This window comes from Harpegnathos saltator, unplaced genomic scaffold (genome assembly GCF_003227715.2).
Source record: "Harpegnathos saltator strain DR-91 unplaced genomic scaffold, Hsal_v8.6 scaffold1, whole genome shotgun sequence".
Classification (NCBI taxonomy): domain Eukaryota; kingdom Metazoa; phylum Arthropoda; class Insecta; order Hymenoptera; family Formicidae; genus Harpegnathos; species Harpegnathos saltator.
This window is the reverse complement of record NW_020229872.1, coordinates 946,151-967,619: the sequence shown is the minus strand read 5'-3', so window position 1 is coordinate 967,619 and position 21,469 is coordinate 946,151. Positions and strand designations below refer to the sequence as shown.

Below are 21,469 nucleotides of genomic sequence, written 5' to 3'. Positions count from 1 at the left end.
TGTAATTGCCGTAGAAATGGCTACGTGTCCTTTTCTTTTTTTATCAATTTGAATTTTCGGAGCGACAGGAAGCCCGTCTGAAACCGAAAGCCTCCGAAATGAAATTTTAGAAACTCTGTGAAACGAAGGGAATTGTTGAAGAGTTGCTTGTGTGTCTCTTCCTTCTTCTGTTCTTCAAAGGGTGCTGACTAGCATCGCGATTTCTCCGCGTATATTTGTAACGTAGATATATCTAAAAGATATCTAGGATCATTCTTGGAAGATACTGCTCGAAACGAAACGTAATTTTTGTCTGGTTAGTTTGTCTGGTTCTTCTGTTATTTTACACATTGTCGTTTGACGCAACTTCCTCGTTTTTCTTTCTTTCTTTCTTTGCAAGAAGAGAGCATATCTGATGCAAGTAACATATTGCAATCAAATAATTTTATTGTGAAAAAACGTATGTACATATAACAGTGGTTTTTAATGCACATTTCATGGAGTGACAACCTCGACATTTTCTCAATATAGGTAACCATCACATATATAATCATAGTTTTGTAGCTACTCATAATAATCTACAGTTTGAAGTCTCACGGACAAAGTATTAATACCCGCTTTACGGTATTCCTTCGATATTCACGATCGCAGATAATTATTTTGTAACCACGTTGAAACATTGGTAGCTATACCGTGCCTTTTAGTGTGTATGAAATAATTATAAATAATGCAAATAAAAGTACTGTGGAATTGTGGGTTTTACAACAAAAAAACACCTATGTTACTTATTTATGATTTTCAAGTATGATGTAATAATATGTATTCATGTATATGTTATTTATTTTATAAAGATTTTTCTCTTTTGCACTCATCGTCTATGTTCTTTCATTACCTTACATTCCTATATGATGTTTATTCTTGTTCTAGTTCTTGTTCTAGTATCATATATATATATATATATATTCTCTGTATCATTTGAATACTTTTGCAAATATCAATAAGAATCATGTATGCACATGTTTTATTACATGAATGATAACGTTTGCATATTTAATTGCAGACAAATGACATATATTACAATTTAGTTGCGTTATACAATTATATGTATATATATACATACGTATACATAATGTGTACAAATTTGAAAAGGTATATGTGAACACATGTATACACGTATGATACAATTGTGCAGTAATTTTTTTACTATGTGATGTATTAAAATTCCCGAATGTCAATGTGTAGATGTTCGTTCTTTATTCTAAACGATGATGACATACCTTTGTTGCTTTTACAAAAGTAAATGCATATGTACAATATACTATAGTATCCTTTGATAATGGTGCTAAAGTTACGCTGTTTGTAACAAGTGACAGCGTAGTTCCCTCGAACTTTCCTATCTATAACCTGTTGCGCTCTCTTTGGATTCGCTCACCATACGCTCTCGACACAAGATTGAAAGAGTCAATGTACCGGTCCATGCACATTGCTAAGCATTTCTGCAAAGAAATCGTTGTCAGTTGTTAAAGCAGATCGAAGCGCGATCAAAATTATAAATTCGTACTGTCTTTATCTACAAGAGCTACACATCATGACCAATCATAATTCTCTCTGGCATACGACGGATAGAGGCTCAAGATTGTAATTATATTTGGTGACAAAACATTCACCTGTTCCGTGCTATCCAGTGATGTGCCCGGCTTGACTATGCATTTTTTGAAGCACTTTTCCGTCATTTTCTGCAAGAACGCATAGAAATATGTAACATTCAGTCAAACGGGAGTCGAACGACTGAAGAGGACAAAGTTGTGTAACAATACCACTAGCAGCTCCTGGGTATTAGCGACAGCTATTTGTTGCTTCAGGTTCTGCATCAGCTGCTCTCTCTCCGAGTCACTTAAATTTGCCGCAGAAGTTCCTTCCATATTTCCAGAGGGGCGTTTTTCAGCGGCGATAATGTTAAAATATAAAGAACTGCTATCCGTGATTAGTAAGTATGAGATACACCTAACCTATGACCTAACCTAACCAAACCTCATCGCCGGCTGCACGAGTAACACGTGAGGTTGTCGTAAATCTCGTTTTCAAAAGGTCGATGCCGCCGCCATTCTATAATGATGAGTGCATATTGGCTGTGTTCCAAAATTCATTGCCACTACTGAAAATACATAGTTTGTGTCACGTATATTATAGATTTTCAGTGCTGGCAGCGAATATTGGAACACAGCCATTGTAAGCCTGTTCTGAAATCAGAAACTTTGGTTTTAGTTATAATAAGATTAAAGCCAGCGGCACACGATGCTTGTTTTCGTGCTGGATTGCTTGCTGGATGAAAATACGGCGTTCTGATTGGTGCATTTCCATCCATCTTCGGAAATGTACCAATCAGAACGCAGTATTTTCATCCAGCAAGCAATCAAGAACCAGCCAGCACGAAAACAAGCACCGTGTGCCGCTGGCTTAAAGGCTCGTCTACATTAGCTGTAAGAGTAAGGCTGTAAGGTTGCAAGACACGAAATGAAATATTTTCATTCGCTGACAGCTTACGTTACAGCCTTACAGCCTTACTCTTACAGCTATTGTAGACGAGCCTTAAGGTAAGCCTTATAACTAAAAACAATATTTCTAAAACCGATTTCAGAACAGGCCTTTGGATTGCTTGAACTTATTAGGTCTGTTTTTTTATCGTTGAACTAGTGTACATACACTCAGGGAACACAAAAGAACAAAAAGAAATAGATATACATGTAGGAGTTAGTGAAAGGGAGAGAAGAAGAGAATAAGTGCAAGTTAGTGCAGCCAGTTCAGCAATAGAAAACAAACCTAATAACTCCGGTTTTATTTTTCAATTAATTTTTCTCTAAAGACTCCCAGAGGTAAAGACAAAATTTTCCGATATAAATCGAGTGCTGAATACTTAATTATTTTATTGCCAGAAGCACAATTAGCTCCCCCCTCCCCTATCGCTCTGCAGTAGGCATAGAATAAATACTATATATGTGTATGTACAAATAATAACAATAAAATTATTGCCCATGCTGACAGACACGGCAGATATTTAATTAGACTCCTTGAAGCATCTTGTGATAATTAACACGTATCTTCTTTCTCTGATATGCTAAATCCTGTAAGACGGTCTTTATTAGTACTTCGTCGGTTGTATAACTAAAAGTCGGTATTGTCATCGCTCTTAAATTACCTCCAGGCCCCTCGGGACTCTTTGCCGGTACGAAAATTTACTCAGGGCTGACAGTCTTTGGATATGAATCCATTAGACGTTCGAGAGAGTGGCGTCAGAGCAGTACCTAACTTGCCCAGAGCCATCTATTGAATTGAATTGAGATGTTGCAAATGCTTTGAAGCACTAAAAGAAAAGCCGTGATTGGTTTACACGATGCTTGAAAGTATTTGCAGCGTCTAATGGACGCATACGCTTTAGTGTTGGCTGCGTTCAGAAAACACGACGGTTAATTCGTCAACATTATTGGTCTGAATGTAAGGATCTAACTGTAAGAACCAATAATCACTAATCGCTCAATGAGCATTCGTCATTTTCAAATTCTGTGCCCGTTGGATATTCATTATGGAAGCTACTTGCCTGTTTATCCTAGATAGAAAACGACAATACCCGTTTTTTAGCTGAATACGGAGACGAGAGGAATCCGTTGAGTATCGGAAATATTAATATATCATTGCAGTCGAGGTTGCAATACGTTTTGCGAATCAGCAACAAGTAGATTAAGGGAAATGGGGAAGAGACGCGCTACATCGCGAGCTAACAAGGTAACGGTAAGCGTATTCGTAACCTTGATGTTGAGCACAGCATTAGCTAAACGATTATATTGTTACTTTTAAAGAAATCTCGAGACTCGGAGTATCAGACTCGCGAGAAAGAAAGGCAGAATATTGTTCAGGTTCTGCAACAGGTGATAAACTTCGACGGTGGTACTCGCGACTCGAATGACGCAGGTAGGTTTCCAGGTAAACCGGAAGATCAAGATGACGTCAAAATGGCGAAAAATTGGCTGTAGAAACTCACTTTTCATCGATCATGATTCGATCATCAAGCTTCTGCTTTTTTGTTAAGCTGCGAAATTAACATTTTCGAAATTTGAAAATAAACAGGTGTACAATAGAGATATGTTGAAAAAAGAGAAATAGAGAATTAGCGCAGCTACTTCGGCAATAGCAAACAAACCTATTATCTCGTCATTTGAACGTTGTGATTTTCTGTTCTAAAAGTTTGAAAAGTAGCAAGCGCGGAAGATACTTAGAATAAAAAGACTCTTCTTATTCAATATCATGTTGCTCGCATGGAAAGCGGAACGATGTACTTTTAGTTGTACCTCGTTTCTTCTAGAGTCTTCGCTGCTTCACACGAGAAGCACGATGCAAATGTCCCCAAAGGAAAACTGCACGTTCGCCCGAGCGGACGCGAGCAAACGCAGCGTCGCTGATGCGCCCGTCAACGAATGCTACCGTTGTCAGCATTTCTTAAACGTCCCATCGAATTTGCCTCAACCGTCCTGCGAAAGAACCACCGGCCTTATAGGACAGTGCGAAGTCGACATAAGTTTCGTGCAGGCGATTGTTTGGCTGAAATCAGTCACCACCTGCGTCTCTCAGTTGTCAGTTGAACAACTGCAACGAGTGTTCGACCGGCAATGGAACAGACAGGACAATCGTCCGAGAAATAAAAGCAAGGACAACGTCCGACGTGCGAAGCGACTAAAACGTCACATTGAAAAACCGTCGGTAGCCGAGGGAACCGACACTCAGGACGCTTTCTCGATGTTAACTTCATGTGACGTACCTAATCAGCCAGATAGTTCTGCATTTCCTGATCTGATTGCAGTTGGTTCATCTGTCACTTGCAAGAAGAAGAAAATCGATACTCTGAACTTCGTTTCGACGAGCGACATGCATATTTCTTCGGCGCAAGAGAAATGCACTGATTACGTCACGGACAGCAAGAGATGCGAAGAAATTTTATCGGAATCCAGCGATGCGGCGGTTTCAGTAATGGACGGAGAGCTCGTACTCAATTCTGACTGGGACAAGTTTGAAAGTGAGACGTTCGATAGCTGGGCCGAGCTTCAGATGGAAAATGAATTCGATAAAGTCGCCAAGTGCCTGACCCAGCCCGCGTCGAAAAACTGTACCGATGGAGCGAACGAAGAAGCTGTGGAAAACACGGTCGATGTCGGAAATGAATCCAACATGTTGCAAATGGTTTCCGGCAACAATCTCGAACATGTCCTTCTCTCCCTTAAAACGCCCCCTTTCACTCTCGCTGTCGATCAGACCAAGAAACACAAGCCTGCCACGCTGGCGATAAATCCGACAAATAATCAATCCGATAATCAATCCGACAAATCGGATCATCTTTTTCAGGTATATTCTTGCTTCGACGATGATTTTATCACACCAACGATAAACCAATGGAAACCGTATGATGAATCTACGCCGACGTGCGACTACAATCTCGATATGACTCTGGACAATATTTCTCAACTCAGTATCGACATGGAACCGTTGGAGCAAAAAGCTTTCGACAATTTCCGAGCTGACCGATCGTCCATGAGCACATCCAATAATAATAAAGACAAATTTGAAATAAAATTTAACGATGTCGACAAATCTGATACGCAGGTAAGTATCGGCACTGTGCAAAATCCGATGTGCGATAGCGCATACAGCACGTCACATGCTGAGATACGTGGTTGCGGTGCCGATGAAGCGGCAAAGCTCGTCGTTGATAAGAGCGTGTCGCATAACGATCGCTACAATTTATGATCCTACGAAAAGAAAGCAATTACGTGCGAAGAGACAGCCGCGACTTTGACCGGCTCACCTTCTGCGATACGAGAGACGAAAGCAACCTGTAAAAAGCAATCTTCCGCGAAAAAAGATGAACGGAAGTGTCCGCGTGAGGAAAAACTGATTTCCGCCAAGTGGCTAAGCTTCACTCTAGAATCGCTTGACGTGGAGCATGTTATTCTCGAGTCGGTCGGAGCGATCCTCTCGACCCTCAGCAACAAGAGAACAGCGAAAGAATATGCCACATGCAGATATTGGAAGCTTAATTTAAAAGAGGAAGCCGTGAATACGGTATTGAACGTATCGGACGTTCTCAGATTGGAAAGAAAGCCCGACATATGTAGGAAAAAGATCGTAACGACGGTGATTGAAACTTTGAACGACATAACAACGTGTACGCAATTGAACGAGGTAAGTCTCACACTCGAAAGTATACATTTAAACAGTAGCTTATTCGTGAAAATCTACGTGGGAGAAACAAAATACGGATCAAGTGGAAAAATTGATATTAAGAGAAAGTGTATTTTCTTATTTGAGAAAAAAGATTCCTCGGTGTAGAAATATTTATCGATTCAAATAAATATAATACCGAAAAAATATTTTTTATCTTTTAGATATTTCTTTTTTACTGTAATGTTTGCGGCATCCATACATGTACATTTGTTTTCTATTTATAAATAATATATTGAATAAGTAATGAATATTACAATAAATATAAATATTCTGTCTCTTTTACAGACATCTGTGTCGATATATCGCGTACAGATAATTCTGGAGCTGTGCAACTCGGTGTCAGTAAGCGTCGCGATAATCGATCACTTGATAGAGAGATTGCAATCATTTCGATCCACGATGATCTACGGTATGGAGGTCCGGCGAGGTATGCACACCACGATCAATCAGCTGCATCTCGTGTTCTACGCGTTGAATATCGCCCTGCAAAAGTATCGCACGGTCTTGCCGAACGATCAGAAAGCCCATGACACGGAAAGCGCGATACCTCACGTCGTGGATCTCTGGAAGACGCGCTACATCAACGAAGAACTCGAATACGCGAGATTGAACGTGAAGGACGCGGAGGAGCGATGGCGCGCCGCGCTGGAAGACTTCACAGTAGCGTCCTTGGAACACTTTACGCAATTCGCCGAGAAATCGCAGTCGTTGGCTCACATGCTGATCCCACAATAAATCTTCGAGTGAAACGTGATGTTTTTAACGTTACATATTATTGTAGCAAGAGCTACTCAGCTTGCTGAGGATGCTTCTCATTTAGTAAGACCAGCCGATGCACCATTCTATCATTTTCCATATTTAATGAATAATAAAGATGAGATAATGCTCGTATCGATTTGTGTCACTAAATGAAAAGCATTCTCGATTGTCTTACATTTTATCGAACAGAAATTAGACGTAGAATTTTCGTTTTCAACAATGTTGATTTTTGACACTATATTGAGCGTAGAGTTGTGCTTTTGATGCTGCACTCCTTTTATACCAGTTAGTGTAACTACACCGAAAGGGAAAGATTACTGAGAGAATCTCACTGAGACCATAGTTATTTCCGGTGTTAATAATACCTTTTATAATAATACTTATAATTATAAAGTTAATAATACTTTTGTTCTCCCAAAAAAAATTACAGGAGCAACATGCAAACAAGATTATTATCGTCAACAATATATAGCACTGCATTTGACGTAAAAATAATTCTTCTAACTGTAATTATTTACTATGCAATCACACTCACAAATACCAAATACTTTCTTTCTAAGTATACTTCAAGAGAGTACCAAAGCTACCAAGTACAATAACATTAAATTAAATATCAAACTTTCGTTCTCGTACAAAATGGACCCATTGTTGTTCGACGAATCGTCGTGAGTCAACGAATCGGCGTCTTCTGCTTCCATTGAATCTCCAACGGTCCAGCTGCATAACTCCTGCGGATTCTGCGGTATCGATTTGAAAACGGTATCTAATAACGTTTGTAACGGACACATCTCCGCGCAGTTCGGCAACGACAAAGCGATCGTTGTCTTGTCGATACCGGTATAATACTTAATCTGAAATTGTCGATTTGAAATTTTAACAAGTGAACTCGGAGGCTCTGTCAAAGAATCAATTGCACTTTGTGCAAAATACACTAGTTTTGTCATAACTTTTGTGTATTTCTGCCAAGCTCTCTTTCCCACTTACCTGAGGAAATAGGATTATATATAATTATATACCATTATATGTAATAATAAAATATATGTAATTATGTATAATATAAATTATATATAATTATATGTAATTATATTTTCTCGAGTACGTTTGGCGATAAAATAATTTTGTACCTTGATTGCGTACGTATCCGTGTCGTTGTCGAAATATAATTCGAAGATCAACGCGGCCGCCTCGTTGGGTATGTGAGGCGACCAGAGATCGAGGTTTTTCAGCACCCCGGCGATGTTTCGGTCGTCACCGCTGTACAGCATCATTTTACAGTTTTTCGGCATTTCACTCAACGTGTACATCAACGAGTTGCCAATTACTTCCGCTAAGAAAGTTCCGCCGTTCAGCTGCCTCTGAAGGGGAGTCGCCGATAGGATATCATATTCCAACAAGGTCACATTATACATCGTACCGTCAGGAAACACGTCCATCGCCCAATAAGGCAGCTTCTCGTCCTCATCAGCCTGCATCGGACATTTGTAAGGAACTCTACTCAAAGGTACATTTCAGAGATTTCAAATGTCCAAACACAAGACGAAACTCTATTCTCCTATTTACAGGTTTAAGATATTCCGTTAATTTCATACTTTAATTTGCCTTTGTAGACTCACCATCGTCTCCAGACTAGCGTACAAGAGAGCTACGTCCGATGGCGTACTGATGTTCCTTTTGGTATAATAAGATAGGTAATCAAACAAATTCTGATAATGCGATATCATTTCTCGCATTTCGGCTGTTTCCAACGCCTGATTCATCTGAGAAATAAAATTCGGACATAGCGAGCCCAACATCAACACATCCTTCTTCAGCTTCACGTAATCTGCACACAAAAGCTGCTGGTCGTTATCACGTAAGAAAAAACGCGCGGCTTTCAATTCATTAAAAATCGTAATTATTTCGCAAATATTGAAGAATCGGTCTGTTTTTTTTTCTCGGAGGTTTCAGATTAATACAGGAATTGTGCAGTTAAAATTACACGTTAATTAATATTTAATAAAAAAGAATCCCACTAATGAGACATTAGCCGCTAATGAGTTAACTTCCGAGTTCCTTTACTCAGCTTATCGTTTAATTAAATTCGTGCTTGTAATTCATATCGAAAAAGAAAAATATAGAAGAAACTTTTTGAATTTCACGTGTGTTTCAATCGATCGATTTGGAAGAATTCTTCCATCCCACGAATCGCGATTACATTTCTCTACTAACCGATTGGCACCGGTTGCCAATTCATGCCCACCATCCATGTTTGTGCTTCCGTAGGTGGCCACAGACCGGCATTAACGAGCTGCCCTGATAACATTGATAAGGCCTGCTCCGTCGTCCTTATTCTGGTGATATCATACGTTTGCAGCTCGACGCCCAGAAACTCGTCGTAGACTTCACGCAAATGCACTCCAAGATTGTACATGTTGAGACTCGCAGCCTGAGCAATCGCAACGCTTATAATTTTGTGACATACAACGTAATATTTATGCCTTTGTTTTCTTTATATATTTATTTAAGAAAATCGGACATATATGTAACAATGTCGAAACACTGGTGACCGATTGTTTTCAATATCGTTCAGCTTTGTTCTCGGCTGAATCGAAATGTCGAAGAATCGAGCATGAACTCTCGCCCAACTGTAAAATAAAAAGAAATGAAAGTACTCTCAAGTGGTCTCAAGTAAAAAAAGAAATTGTCTCTTTTTACGAGTTTAAAGAGGGAGAAAACTCATGATCGATCCCCCGATTAACTGAATCATTTACTGTCAAATGTAGATTAGATTAAACCCAATCAGCTGGTATTAATGTTAACATCAACACATACGTTCGGCATGTTCATTCTGGCGGAAGTGAAGTACTCGTACGATAAGACTCGCGGCAAACTCTCCGTCCCCGCATAGTCCTCTCTCGGTGCGTGCAGCTTGTGCGCGAACAACTGCGACCACACATCATCCCTCTATTTCCGTTTTCCGTTACATTCACGCGAAACGCATCAGCGAAATGTTCGTACGAGATTATGTACTTACAACGTGTACTAATTTCAGCTCTGGCACTCCCAAGGTCCTTTGTAAGCAGATGATGCATAATGCGAACGTAATGCTGACAGAAGAATGTGATCCTTTCATTCTCCTATGAGGCTCGCTTTTCCTTTCTCTATCTCTCTTCCCTGGAAGCAGGCACTTGAGCAAAGAAAATCGAAGATAAATAGTCTAAGACGACCGTCTTTCGCGAATCAAACTGCGGGAAAGAAGAATCAAAGCGCAATACGATACCCAGGAATTTCGTAATCGGAAATCGACTGCGATGACTACAACGAACTGAGGAGGAAGTTGCCGCGTAAGTAACTAGTTAAACTTGAATTATGAGCCATGGTTGTGAAAGATCGATTGATTCATCTTTTTTGTTTTGTAAGTTCGCCTTGTCGTCGGGTGAGTTGCTCAATTATTATCAACTGTCCATTATTAAATGTCAACATCAACCGATCAGTGATTGACCCGTGATAATTCCTCTGTGATTAAATCGCGCTACCTGATCGATATTCGGTCTTTAGTGTGAAAATTCTCACTGAGGTGCTTAGAGCACTTTTCCTAGTAGATATCAATTAATAATAACATTACATCAACATTAGAATCTTCCACTTATTAATGCAAGTAGAATAATGTAACACATGTCGTGTACAACAGTTACATTCTTGGATGAGGAAATTGTGACATTGATGTCATGTTACTGTTAGTTGCTGTTTACTGTTTATCACACATAATCATGGCGAAATTCGATAATGAGAAAAATAACTATGACGAAAGAAATAACGAAATGGCGAAAGTCGTATGACACGCATGTCGGTCGACGATATATTTCTGTATTTCTTCTCGAATGTTTCGTTTAATAATTAAAACGAATCTGGAGATGTGCGAGTTAACGAACAACCGGACACGAATGAGGCTTGTATGCGCGATGTTATGCAAGTATTCGTTCGATAAGGATTTCCCTTGTTTTCCTTCCGCATCCATAGAGATATTCGCGCGGTGACACTCATTCACTCGGATGAGGGTGCAAGAAAAAAATGCACAACCGCACTCTTGTGGTCCAGCTGATAAATATAAGCTCTTATCTAGGACGCGCGTTATCGGAATCCGCGCGACTTCGCGTCTTCTTTACATTTAATCCGGCGAATGTCGCTTTTTATGTGTATTATTCACTTGATCGGCCGCATATATATTTCGACCGTTGCCGTAGCCGTACCTTGAAGATAAAATAGATTAATAATCACTCGATAAGTACTGTGGACTTGACCAATCGCGGTCGCACGTGTGACAACGATTTTGACACATGCGCGTGTGCAGATCCCGACGATAATGCACCGTATGATGATGTGGCCACACCGCGATGTAACTGCGATGTTCCTTAACGTTCGTTAGATACATCCTATTTACTTACCTACATTCCTACCACTTTGTTTGCGCTCAGCCAACGATAACGATTAAGTGACTTAATTGCTGCGAGATGCCGAGGTGTATTCGATATTTATTTCCTGACACTAATAATTGACACGGACTTTCTAAAGGGACATACCTTATCAAACGCGACGGTGTCTGTTTGTACCTTTGTTACTTCAACGTTAAATTTCTTATTTTATCTTTTTGTGTAATTCCTCTTTTTATGTCTGCGTAGAGAAGTAAATATTGATATAAAAAAATACAGGATGATATATGGGAGGCTTTCCCAGACGGATTTAAACAGTGGGCATTAATTATCGTTGAAACAAGATGTTTAATAGAACTTTTTGGAAGCGATTATACACGATTATAAATGCGGAATGGTTGTAATATTTGCCGCTTCGATAAAATAAGACTCACGTGCCTCGCATTCAATCTTGTTTAATTATCGACATCCTGGCGAGTTCACATGTGTGTATATATGTGTGTATGACAGGAGAGGAAGTAATTAGAAAGGAAGAGAGAGAGAGAGATCAAAAAAAGACTACATACAAAGAACACGTTGTTGTCTCATCAGTAATAATAGCGCGGGCAGATATGAGTTATTAACCGATAATAATTATAATACTGCACAATAACATCTGTTAGTTACATCGAAGCGCTCAATCCGCGCGCTTACTCACTAATAAAGACGCCTAATCACATACGACCGATAACGCGATGTTCAAATAAAGAAATGATTGTGCTGATTTCACGTTTCGCCGTCGGCGAGACGATTGTCGTTATCGCTCGCTCAAACGTTATCATGTGTCATTGTGCTCCATATATGCAACAAGCTCTATAATTAAAAAGCGCATTTAGTCCGTCTGGATATTGTTATCGCGTTTATATTAACATATCACACGAACGTGACGCCGACGTGTATCTGTGTGACCCGCACGCGACGTATCGTCCGTAATGAACCGTAGTGAAGCGTGATCAACAACTACGTCTGTTATTGATTATGTACCACGATACTACCACGATACTATGTACCATGATCACGCCGTATACTACTAAACGCGGAATCCCCACGATGCAATGATAAATCACTGTGAAGACTTGTTCCGGGAAATAATTTTGGTATTTAGAGATACCATGTTCGCAATCGTGTAACGTCATTCCAACGCAATCGCAACCTATTACTCCAGGTGTACATCGCTTCGTCTCTTTTTCTCTCTTTTTCTCTTGAGATGACGATTAATTTCAACGTTAATCGCGCGATAAGATCATGCGAGCATTACATCAGCGCAGAGTTTTGTTCTTAAAATAGATTCTACGCAGGAAAATGCGGTAAATGCACTCGTCCATTGAATATGTTAATATAAAATGGTGTATTTTTGTTAATAATCGGCACGATAACAGGAGTAACGAAATAACACAGGTTGTATTCGCAGGATGTAGGATACTATGTTTCTCTCTCTTCCTCTTGACGTCGTCATTATTCTAAGCGAAGCCGTAATGTGTATATATACATGCATACATATTATTTGCTTGTATCAACCATCATCTCGTAAATTAGACAGCGTATCAGTAACTACGGACAATCGCTCGTAAATCCTACGAACTTATTAAATGACGTGTTAAGCCCCCGCTTTCCGCTGACTTGTTTAGTCGCGAATGAGAAACACCGCGAATATATTGTTCCTCATCAGAAATCAAATCGTACGATAATGTAGCAGCTGCACATGATTTTCAGGTGGCGGCCGAATGTCTTGTCGTTGCTTGTTCATGCCGGGAAAATGAGCAAACCGTGCCGCAGTCGATTGCAGCGAAGAAAATCCGGAAACGCGCTTGAGTCGCGCGAATTCCCGTTCGAGCGTTCCCAGCGTAATGTGGCTTGGTAAGTAATTTTTTTCCTCTTTCCCTTCTCCACCTCTTCCACGACAAAGATTGCTCGATGTTTGTGATTACGTAATGAAATAATTGTAGTTGGAAAACCCATTTTTCTTTTTATAAATATTAACAATTGGTAGAGAATGTAGTGTTAGACAATCGATATAAATACAAAACTGAACGCCGGGAATAATTTAAACTGTCGACATGAATAGTTAAACGTAATTCCAAAGTCACGTACGTTTTTCTATTTTTTGTCCCTATCTGAACTCTTCATAGTGGACTCTCCTGAAAAAGAACGTACGTGATTTTAGAAATTTAGATCGTTGCATTGAAAATTCTAACTATAGAATTCTGTTATAAGATTAGCGTTTGGCTCTTCTTACTTTGCCGATGTCTTTTTGTCGATCTTTTCTTCCTATTTTTAAAACATTACTACTGTTTTTATTGGAAAACAGGAAACAGGTGATGTCGAGCTGGTGTTAGAAAATAATTTCAACGAGATTAATCATTTCCTTTTCTCTTTCCCAGTGCTCGATCACCGACATCGGAAGCGATACGTGCGAAATTGTGCACAAACAGACCGTCTTATAATGATCGAAGGCTGTTGGAGCAGTAAGTATCTCGTACAATTTGTGCGGCTTCATGGTAATTCGGTGATCGGAAAAAGTGCTCCCAAGTTTAGTTAATTATGCTAATTACACTGCCGAAAACTGTTATCACGAATTAAAAATTAACGTGGATCGCTTGATCAAGCGACACGCGTCGATCTCTAATAAATCGTTTACGGGACGTCTTGCATCTCGAAGAAAAGGTTCGAAAGGAATTTTTCGATTTTGAAAAGAAGGATCTTTCAATTTTTATTCGACGGACGACGTGTAATTAGCGAGGATTGCAAATCGTTTACCGACGTTTGCCTGTGCATAAAACGCCGCGAGAGTCATCTAACAACCATCGGATTTGTCTCGTTCGATCATAAGTCCTCACTCTCGCTTCTTCGTGCTTCTTCGCTTCACGAAGATCGTTGCGATCCGATGATTTATACCGCTTCTCAGCATGCGGATTTATCACATGGCATATATCACATAAATACAAATGTTATCTACATCCTTCGGAGCGTTTGATTGCGGTCTGCGGACTGCTCTCGTGTCCTACTAAGTTTTGCTGCAAAACAGACATGTCGGAAATATTTATTTATTTATTTATTTGCGGCAGTCGTCCCTTTTCCACAATACATTGCATTGCGATAAATTAATGATTCAAATAAGGATTAGCAAATAAATACACACACATATACATATAAATATGTCTCTTAGAACTATCGTCGCAATTGCGAGAAACAGCACAATTGCAGTCCTCTCGTTTACAGAATTTTCTATACTGCGCATAATTCTGCATATTATCTACGAATTAATCCCTATCGCGTAACCTAGTTCACTATGATAGAAAAACACGCGATAACTTCGTTGTGACTCACCTCTCGAGCGACTTTGAATCAAACGACGATAAAAAGAAATGCCTTAGACAAAATGATTCGCTGCTCGATTTCTTGGCGTAACTTTTTGCAGGTATCACAACACCGTGCTATTTTTTTTAATCGATAATCTTTTATTTATTCAATGAATCATTGTTCTCGTGATTTCCTGCGCGTGCAGATCCATCAAGGCGATCGAAAGGTTACAAGGAAGTTTTTCTTTCGCATAAAAATTTCATTTCTGTGCGCGCTGAAAAGCAAATCTTATCTTCGACCATTAAAAATATACGACTCGATGAAATCGCGCAAATACTTGCAATGTTGTGGATAATTCCCAATATATTACTGGAAAGACCGGAACATTGCAGAACGCTAATGTTCGCTGATATCACGACTATCGAGTTGCGTTTGACGCCTTTTATGTCGCTTTTCTTCACCGACGCATTCCTATCGTGATTTAAAACGTCACCGGTGGGTTTACGAGGAGAATAACTTTTATATAGAATTGCAAATCCGTCTGAATCTTCATGAGCGTCCTTCCAGTGTAATTGGTAGAAAAATCGCCGACAGCCAACATTACGTACGCGCGCGACGTCGATAATCGATATTTTCCAAATAATCACCTGGTAATTGCTCGTGAATCACTTACATGGCTCGTGAGCTAGTCTGATTTAACTCATCGAAATAAAATGTCACACCTGCGGTGTTAACCAAACGTTCATGAATTAAAATTCAACTTGAGCTCGCAAACTTTTTTCAATATTCTTCCAATGTATGCGACTCACGCTTGTATCGCGTTTACATATGTATCGTGTGATATTCTTTATAAATATGATAAATTATTAACGCGTTATGTAATAACAACACCAATACTCTCTCACGTTCCTTATATAAGCAAGAAAATTTCCGGAAAAATAATATAAACGACAGAACGAAACGCGCTTAATGCGCTTCCCCGATTATGTAATATCTGTTGCTTCTCCGGTAATAACGTCGCGAGAGGTAATATATTTCCACATTCGCAGCGAAGTCCGTCGTCTCGATTGCCGTAAAATGCATTTTTTTCGGCAACACATAGACAATTAATTAGGCATTTAATTTATATCTGAAGTGCAAGTACACTACACATGTTGCGGTACAACTATATTTTACTCATGCTCCGTTTCTCTAAATTGTCTAAGTTTTCATCCGCCTCATTTTCACGAATAGAAAGGAAACACTCGACTTGTGCAATTGGATTTTTAATTATCCAGGGAGAACAGGGACTAGATGAAAAATTTGATTGCACGAACAGAGGAAGATCTCTTTGGCTTTCGAAAAGAGGAGGATTTCCACTCAATCAATTGTCCCCAATTTTGTACAATTACTTACGATTATGACTCAATTATTTCAAGCTAGTTTTGATACAGTCCAACACACTAAGAATATTTTCGGTCGTGATGACACAGACATTTCGTTACCGAATGTTCGTCTGTTCAACTATGACATAATACCATATCACGCAACGGCATGAGAAAATCAGGATTTTCCCGAGTTATAAAAAAAGAAAAATGGATTTTTCACATTCCACGGGACATTCCACAGGACAATCTTCGCGTAACACGCGATTCTTTTGTAATCTCGTCGCATCGTACGCAATTAAATTTGCCGACTCGCAGCCGTATGAAGACCGACGGAGTCTCCTTCTCTGTCGCCTTCGCCGTCGTCGTCGTCGTCGTCGTTCGGGAGTCCTGGCCTTCAGGGATATCTCGTCGTGGCCACGTGTTTTTTGTGCGGTTAAATATTTTCCTGACGAATAGACTCGGGCTCGCGACGTTCGCCTATGATGGCCCGATAAGACAACACGAATAGAAACTATTATTAGTAGTGGGGGGCACACGCAGGAGGACTTATCACATTGCCAATGCGTTCTCGTGCACTTTAAAAGCGCTATATACCGAGCGCAAAGGGTCAGTGTTTCATATTAATTCCTGCGATCCGGTGCAAGAGCGACTGATCGTCGCCTGATTCGCGACGACCGAAGCACCGGCCGAGTAAATCGCTAAGGATCGCAAACCGATCGAGTTGACGATTTCGTTCGGGGACCAGCACGATTTAATTGTTCGATCGTAACACGCATCATAAGTACGCATCGTGACTTTGATCAATCGTTCTCAAAATATCGGTTGCATCCAGCGGAAAAAGTTGTTTTACAACTGTTGTAAAATTCGTGATTCTAATTGGCGTATATCAAATTGGCTCTTAAATTTGATTGAATCCAATAACATACAACAATCGGATCCACGAGTTTTACAGCGGTTGCAAAATAATTTTTTCTGCTGAACGTAGCCACTTACTTTGTTCCTTCTTGTTGCAAGCGTGGAGTTGCGCATTTGATATTCATATTATTATGTATATATATAATTTTATTTATTATATAATATATTACATATTAATGCGATAATATATATCATTTAATATATTCTTTACGATTGTGCAATTATGAGAAATGTTCTCTCTCTCTCTCTCTCTCTCTCTCTCTCTCTCTTTCGTTTTTTTTTTTTTTTTTTTTTTTCTTTTGTTTCCTTATTTCTTTTTGTTAACTTGACATTGACTTTGAATGTACGTTGAATAAGTGTGATTATGTACACAAGCCGGCGAATATCTTAACATTCAGTAGCAAGTTATTAATATTTTATAATTATATGAGTTCGTTTCTAAACATTAACATAAAGCTACCACCGTGTATGTACTACTTTGACAGAATCGTTCTCTCTACTGTGAATAATCAATAACTAATAAATTCAAATCAATATTGCGTATAATTAAAAAAATTCTAATAATCTATATTGCGCCCAATCTTAAAGCTATTATGCCAGTCTATTGTGTACTTCGATCGTCCTGCCCGCTGGAAGATGTTTTTTTCAGTTTATCGTTATCATAGATGTTCTCATATAAATATTTTATTTCTAAACTGGGCCTCATTGCGTCGTCTCGATTCCATTACAGTTTCCGGCCTGTAAGATGATCTTGCTTCGCAATTTCTGCAGCTACTTGACGATCGTCACGGTCATCCGTTTGAGCGCAATTCCAGTGGAGGCTGTGGAGTCTGAGCTCAAGTTAATTAACGTGGTAAGTGCGATTAAACACGCTCGATAATTCAAAAGGGACAATGATTGAGAGTCTACTTTGGCAGATTTGTAGCGTACAAATTGAAAGAAACATAAAGCTAAATTTCCGACCATCTGAAATATCGATTTAATCGACTTTGCTTGATACACGCTTGTTGTTGTTATTATTTTTGTCATTAATATGTCGCTTCATTTATTATTCATTTTACATCTTTCTTATGCCTGGATGATTGTTTGCATATCTAACTTTCGCGCAGGTGTTCAGACACGGAGACCGAACGCCCGATAACAACGGATTCGAGATGTACCCGACTGATCCGTATATAAATAACTCTTTCTACCCGACAGGTCGCGGACAGTTGACTCTAGTAAGTAATGTCATCTTCCATCTTCATATTATCCATCGAAAAGAAAATATAGGAGAAGGAACTGAAGTTAACTAGGAAAATTATGCGGAGATAATTAATTAAGAGATTAAACAAGAACGTAATAATTTTTTTCTGTAAATAGCGAGTCGAGATTCTCTAACCAACAAAATCGGTATTTTTGAGTTTTTCACTAAATATATGATCTAACTACGTTCTTCTTTCTCTCTTGTCTTTTTTCTTCTTTACTGAGAAACGGAGTTTCTGGAACTTCGTAGAAACAACTATGATAATTATATTTTATCTTATGTAGAAAATGATTTGAAATTAAATCGAATTGCTAACAGAAACCGATTTCAGCTCTGCCATTGAATTTTCATGATTTTTTTATAGGCCGGCAAAAGACGCGAATACAAGTTGGGTCAGAATTTACGTAACAGATATAGCGATTATCTGGGTAGCGTGTATTTACCAGGACATGTCGTAGCTCGCAGTTCGGATTACGACAGAACGAAAATGTCTCTGCAACTTGTTCTCGCGGGTTTGTATCCTCCAGCAGATGTTCAAAGGTGGAACAAGTGGCTTAATTGGCAACCGATCCCGGCATTGTACACGCCACGTGTCGACGACAAACTTTTATTGTCCGATGAATGCCCGGAGTGAGTACGACATGATCCCATCAAATTGTTAAAAATGGAAAAGCAAAAATGGAAAGTAAATAGATAAATGAAGAAAAATTAAATAATGATAAATTGAAAAACAAAAGAAAAAAATAAACAAATAAAATAACGAGCGAGTTGAGAAGGAGTACTTTTTATAAAAAAAGGTTTCTAATAATATAGAAAATATTTGGCAGAAATTTTTGAAACATTTAAAGTCCAAAGGAACGCAAGAGATATATTTTTGGGCTGTTTTGACGGAGAATTCATTTGAGGGAAACTTTATCGAGATCTTTTCGTTTGTAGATATCTCAACGAGTACGAACGAGTACTGCGGACACCTGAAGTACAAGCGATAATGGATCAGTTTAAGGATATGAAACATAACTTGACGAAGCAAACTGGGAAGTCGTTTGAAAGAATCCAGGATTACTTCTTTCTCTACCAAACTTTTATAGCGGAGTCCTCTTTGGGATTACCTCTTCCCGAGTGGGCATACAATTATTTCCCCAATAGTCAACTATTCGATGCGACTGTAGCGTCGTATGATATTTCCAATGAAAACGACATCCTTAAGAAATATTTCGCTGGTAAGAGATGCTCGCCTCGCTTTCCAATCGAAAGGAATTAAACTTGATTCACCATCCGGAAATCTTATTTCTCCATAATACTCAAATTAGCACAACTCTTTTACGTAATTAAACAGTTATCTAAAATGATTTGTTTATCGATTCATGAATGTAGTCGTAGATGAAAGATCAAAAAGTCGAAAAAAGAACCGTTTTCCGTTGATTCCTAAACGTTCGAACAAACGATGACGCTGATTCCGTTTCAGGTCCGTTGATCCGCGCCATGACGGACAACATGATAGCCGCGCAAAACGACGCATCGCTCACGAAGGTTTATTTATATAGCGGTCACGAGAGCAACATCGCGGCTCTGTTGCACGCGCTCCGAGTGTACGAGCCGCACGTTCCTGAGTATTCCAGCGCAATTTTTATAGAATTGCAGAAGATCAATTCCGAATTTTACGTAAAGGTGAGTGTATTTTCAAAAAATAAATTATCGCAGTCTCATTAAAAACGGTGTGGATGAATGATCAGTTCGAAGAGAAAATTCACGTACAATTTTACGGCACTTGCGTCGATATTTACTTCCTATACAGTCAACGCAGATATTGACATAATTACGTAATTCTTAGCTCTTACATTTTACTACATTAACTCTACTTTCTCTTAATAAAAAAACAAAAGAAAAACATAATGCTGTTATGTCGATGGGAACATAGGATGCAGAATACGTTTCTCCTTGTCACATCATTTATTTTTTTTATTATTATGATTTTTTTCCACTCCAAATGCGCGCGAAAGCACGCTATTGATTTTTCTTCTCATCGGAAATCAATGTTATTTATTTCTAAACATGCACCGCATAACATGACATTTTGCCAATGTTCAAATGCACTCATCATGTTAACATCCAATAGTGTCCCTAGATCCAGGCTCTTCTGCATTCAGTCTCTGTGAGATCCAGCTGTCGTCACATATCTATCGCTTTTCACTCACTTGACTGCACTATATCAGCGTAACCATCCCAATGATAAAAAAACATTAGATTATTTTGAACACTAACATTTTGAAATATTAACTTTATGCGTATCTCTCTAACATATTTTTTCACTTAACATTCCTACAATTTTTCGAAAAAATTACGGCATAATATGACTTTCTAATATTATAAAAATCTTTTGGGAACACCGAGGTTTCAAAACTACTCGTGATAATATTAAAAACTACAATGTTGTCAACAACGTTAAAAATTACATATTAGAAAACATTACACTCCTTTGAATATCGTTGCAAGAATATTCTGTCAATGATTGTTTGCTCACTGGGAGGTGACCATTAAAATGATTGTAGTTATTTATATTGCTCTAAATCCCCAGATCATATATTACCTGGGCATCCCGCCGGACATCAAGGAGCTCACGCTACCGGGCTGCGAATTACTTTGTCCCTTCGACAAGTTCTTAGACCTGATGGAGCATATCATGCCGACCGACGAGGAGTTGGTTTGCGACAAGAGGAAGACTCCGAGTTATGCTAACGTGCCATATCCAGCTGCGGTGCAGCAGTTGGTCTATGAACTGTTGAAATCATCGACGTCAAAGAATAGAAATCGACTGTGAGGAAGTATGCAACGTACTGCAAGTGTCAGGCAAACAAAGCGACAAAGTTTTTAAGACATTGAACGTGAAATATTGAAATTCACATGCCTTTTGTACTATTGTGATTTGTGTGTTTTCTCAACAAATTAGTTATTAATTCTATATTCGTTCGTTCATCGTTACATCGAATATTCGTGCATCGTGTTCGAACAGTCGATGAAAGTTCGCTTCGTAGAGCTGCGAGTTCTTGATGATTTCGAGAAATCTGTTCTGAGACCATAGATTTTTCTTCCGTCCTTTTATATTTCTGATATTTATTATCATAGAAATCATTAAACAAGTGTGAAACGTTTTATCATTTGACAATTTTCCAATAACTTTTTCAAAT

The 21,469-nt window shown here is 38.9% G+C and overlaps 4 protein-coding genes across 10 annotated transcripts; 2 read left to right on the top strand and 2 right to left on the bottom strand.

Moving 5' to 3' along the window:
* Nucleotides 1-59: 59 nt before the first annotated feature.
* LOC105189026 (mitochondrial import inner membrane translocase subunit Tim13) lies at nt 60-2,067 on the bottom strand. Of its 2 annotated transcripts, XR_003113801.1 has the most exons (4): nt 1,797-2,067; nt 1,647-1,715; nt 1,257-1,475; nt 60-232 (listed from the first exon to the last, which is right to left on the bottom strand). XR_003113801.1 is itself a non-coding variant. In XM_011150838.3 (3 exons), exons 1-3 carry the CDS (start codon nt 1,899-1,901, stop codon nt 1,377-1,379), a joined length of 273 nt encoding a protein of 90 aa, XP_011149140.1. In that variant the 5' UTR covers nt 1,902-2,067; the 3' UTR covers nt 1,209-1,376. The 2 variants fall into 2 exon arrangements, 1 of the variants encoding a protein (XP_011149140.1); XM_011150838.3 differs by lacking the exon at nt 60-232 and having other exon boundaries at nt 1,209-1,475.
* Nucleotides 2,068-3,723: 1,656 nt separating this feature from the next.
* Nucleotides 3,724-6,984, top strand: LOC105189055 (uncharacterized). The gene is made up of 5 exons (XM_019844054.2): nt 3,724-3,765; nt 3,834-3,945; nt 4,337-5,628; nt 5,773-6,207; nt 6,535-6,984. Exons 1-5 carry the CDS (start codon nt 3,724-3,726, stop codon nt 6,982-6,984), a joined length of 2,331 nt encoding a protein of 776 aa, XP_019699613.1.
* A 79-nt stretch (nt 6,985-7,063) lies between these two features.
* LOC105189028 (venom acid phosphatase Acph-1) lies at nt 7,064-11,407 on the bottom strand. Of its 5 annotated transcripts, none has more exons than XM_011150842.3 (7): nt 11,238-11,407; nt 10,022-10,174; nt 9,820-9,930; nt 9,217-9,433; nt 8,622-8,830; nt 8,133-8,474; nt 7,064-7,859 (listed from the first exon to the last, which is right to left on the bottom strand). In XM_011150842.3, exons 2-7 carry the CDS (start codon nt 10,118-10,120, stop codon nt 7,575-7,577), a joined length of 1,263 nt encoding a protein of 420 aa, XP_011149144.1. In that variant the 5' UTR covers nt 10,121-10,174; nt 11,238-11,407; the 3' UTR covers nt 7,064-7,574. The 5 variants fall into 5 exon arrangements, with proteins under 5 accessions (XP_011149144.1, XP_011149142.1, XP_011149145.1 ...); XM_011150840.3 differs by having other exon boundaries at nt 10,022-10,161; XM_011150843.3 differs by lacking the exon at nt 11,238-11,407 and adding an exon at nt 10,268-10,437 and having other exon boundaries at nt 10,022-10,161.
* Nucleotides 10,264-21,434, top strand: Acph-1 (venom acid phosphatase). Of its 2 annotated transcripts, XM_011150855.3 has the most exons (9): nt 10,264-10,331; nt 13,170-13,313; nt 13,838-13,921; nt 17,769-17,891; nt 18,148-18,258; nt 18,649-18,914; nt 19,221-19,504; nt 19,750-19,952; nt 20,860-21,434. In XM_011150855.3, the coding sequence occupies exons 4-9, from the start codon at nt 17,784-17,786 to the stop codon at nt 21,100-21,102; spliced, it is 1,215 nt and encodes a 404-aa protein (XP_011149157.1). In that variant the 5' UTR covers nt 10,264-10,331; nt 13,170-13,313; nt 13,838-13,921; nt 17,769-17,783; the 3' UTR covers nt 21,103-21,434. The 2 variants fall into 2 exon arrangements, with proteins under 2 accessions (XP_011149157.1, XP_011149156.1); XM_011150854.3 differs by lacking the exons at nt 10,264-10,331; nt 13,170-13,313; nt 13,838-13,921 and adding an exon at nt 16,717-16,904.
* Nucleotides 21,435-21,469: the final 35 nt, after the last annotated feature.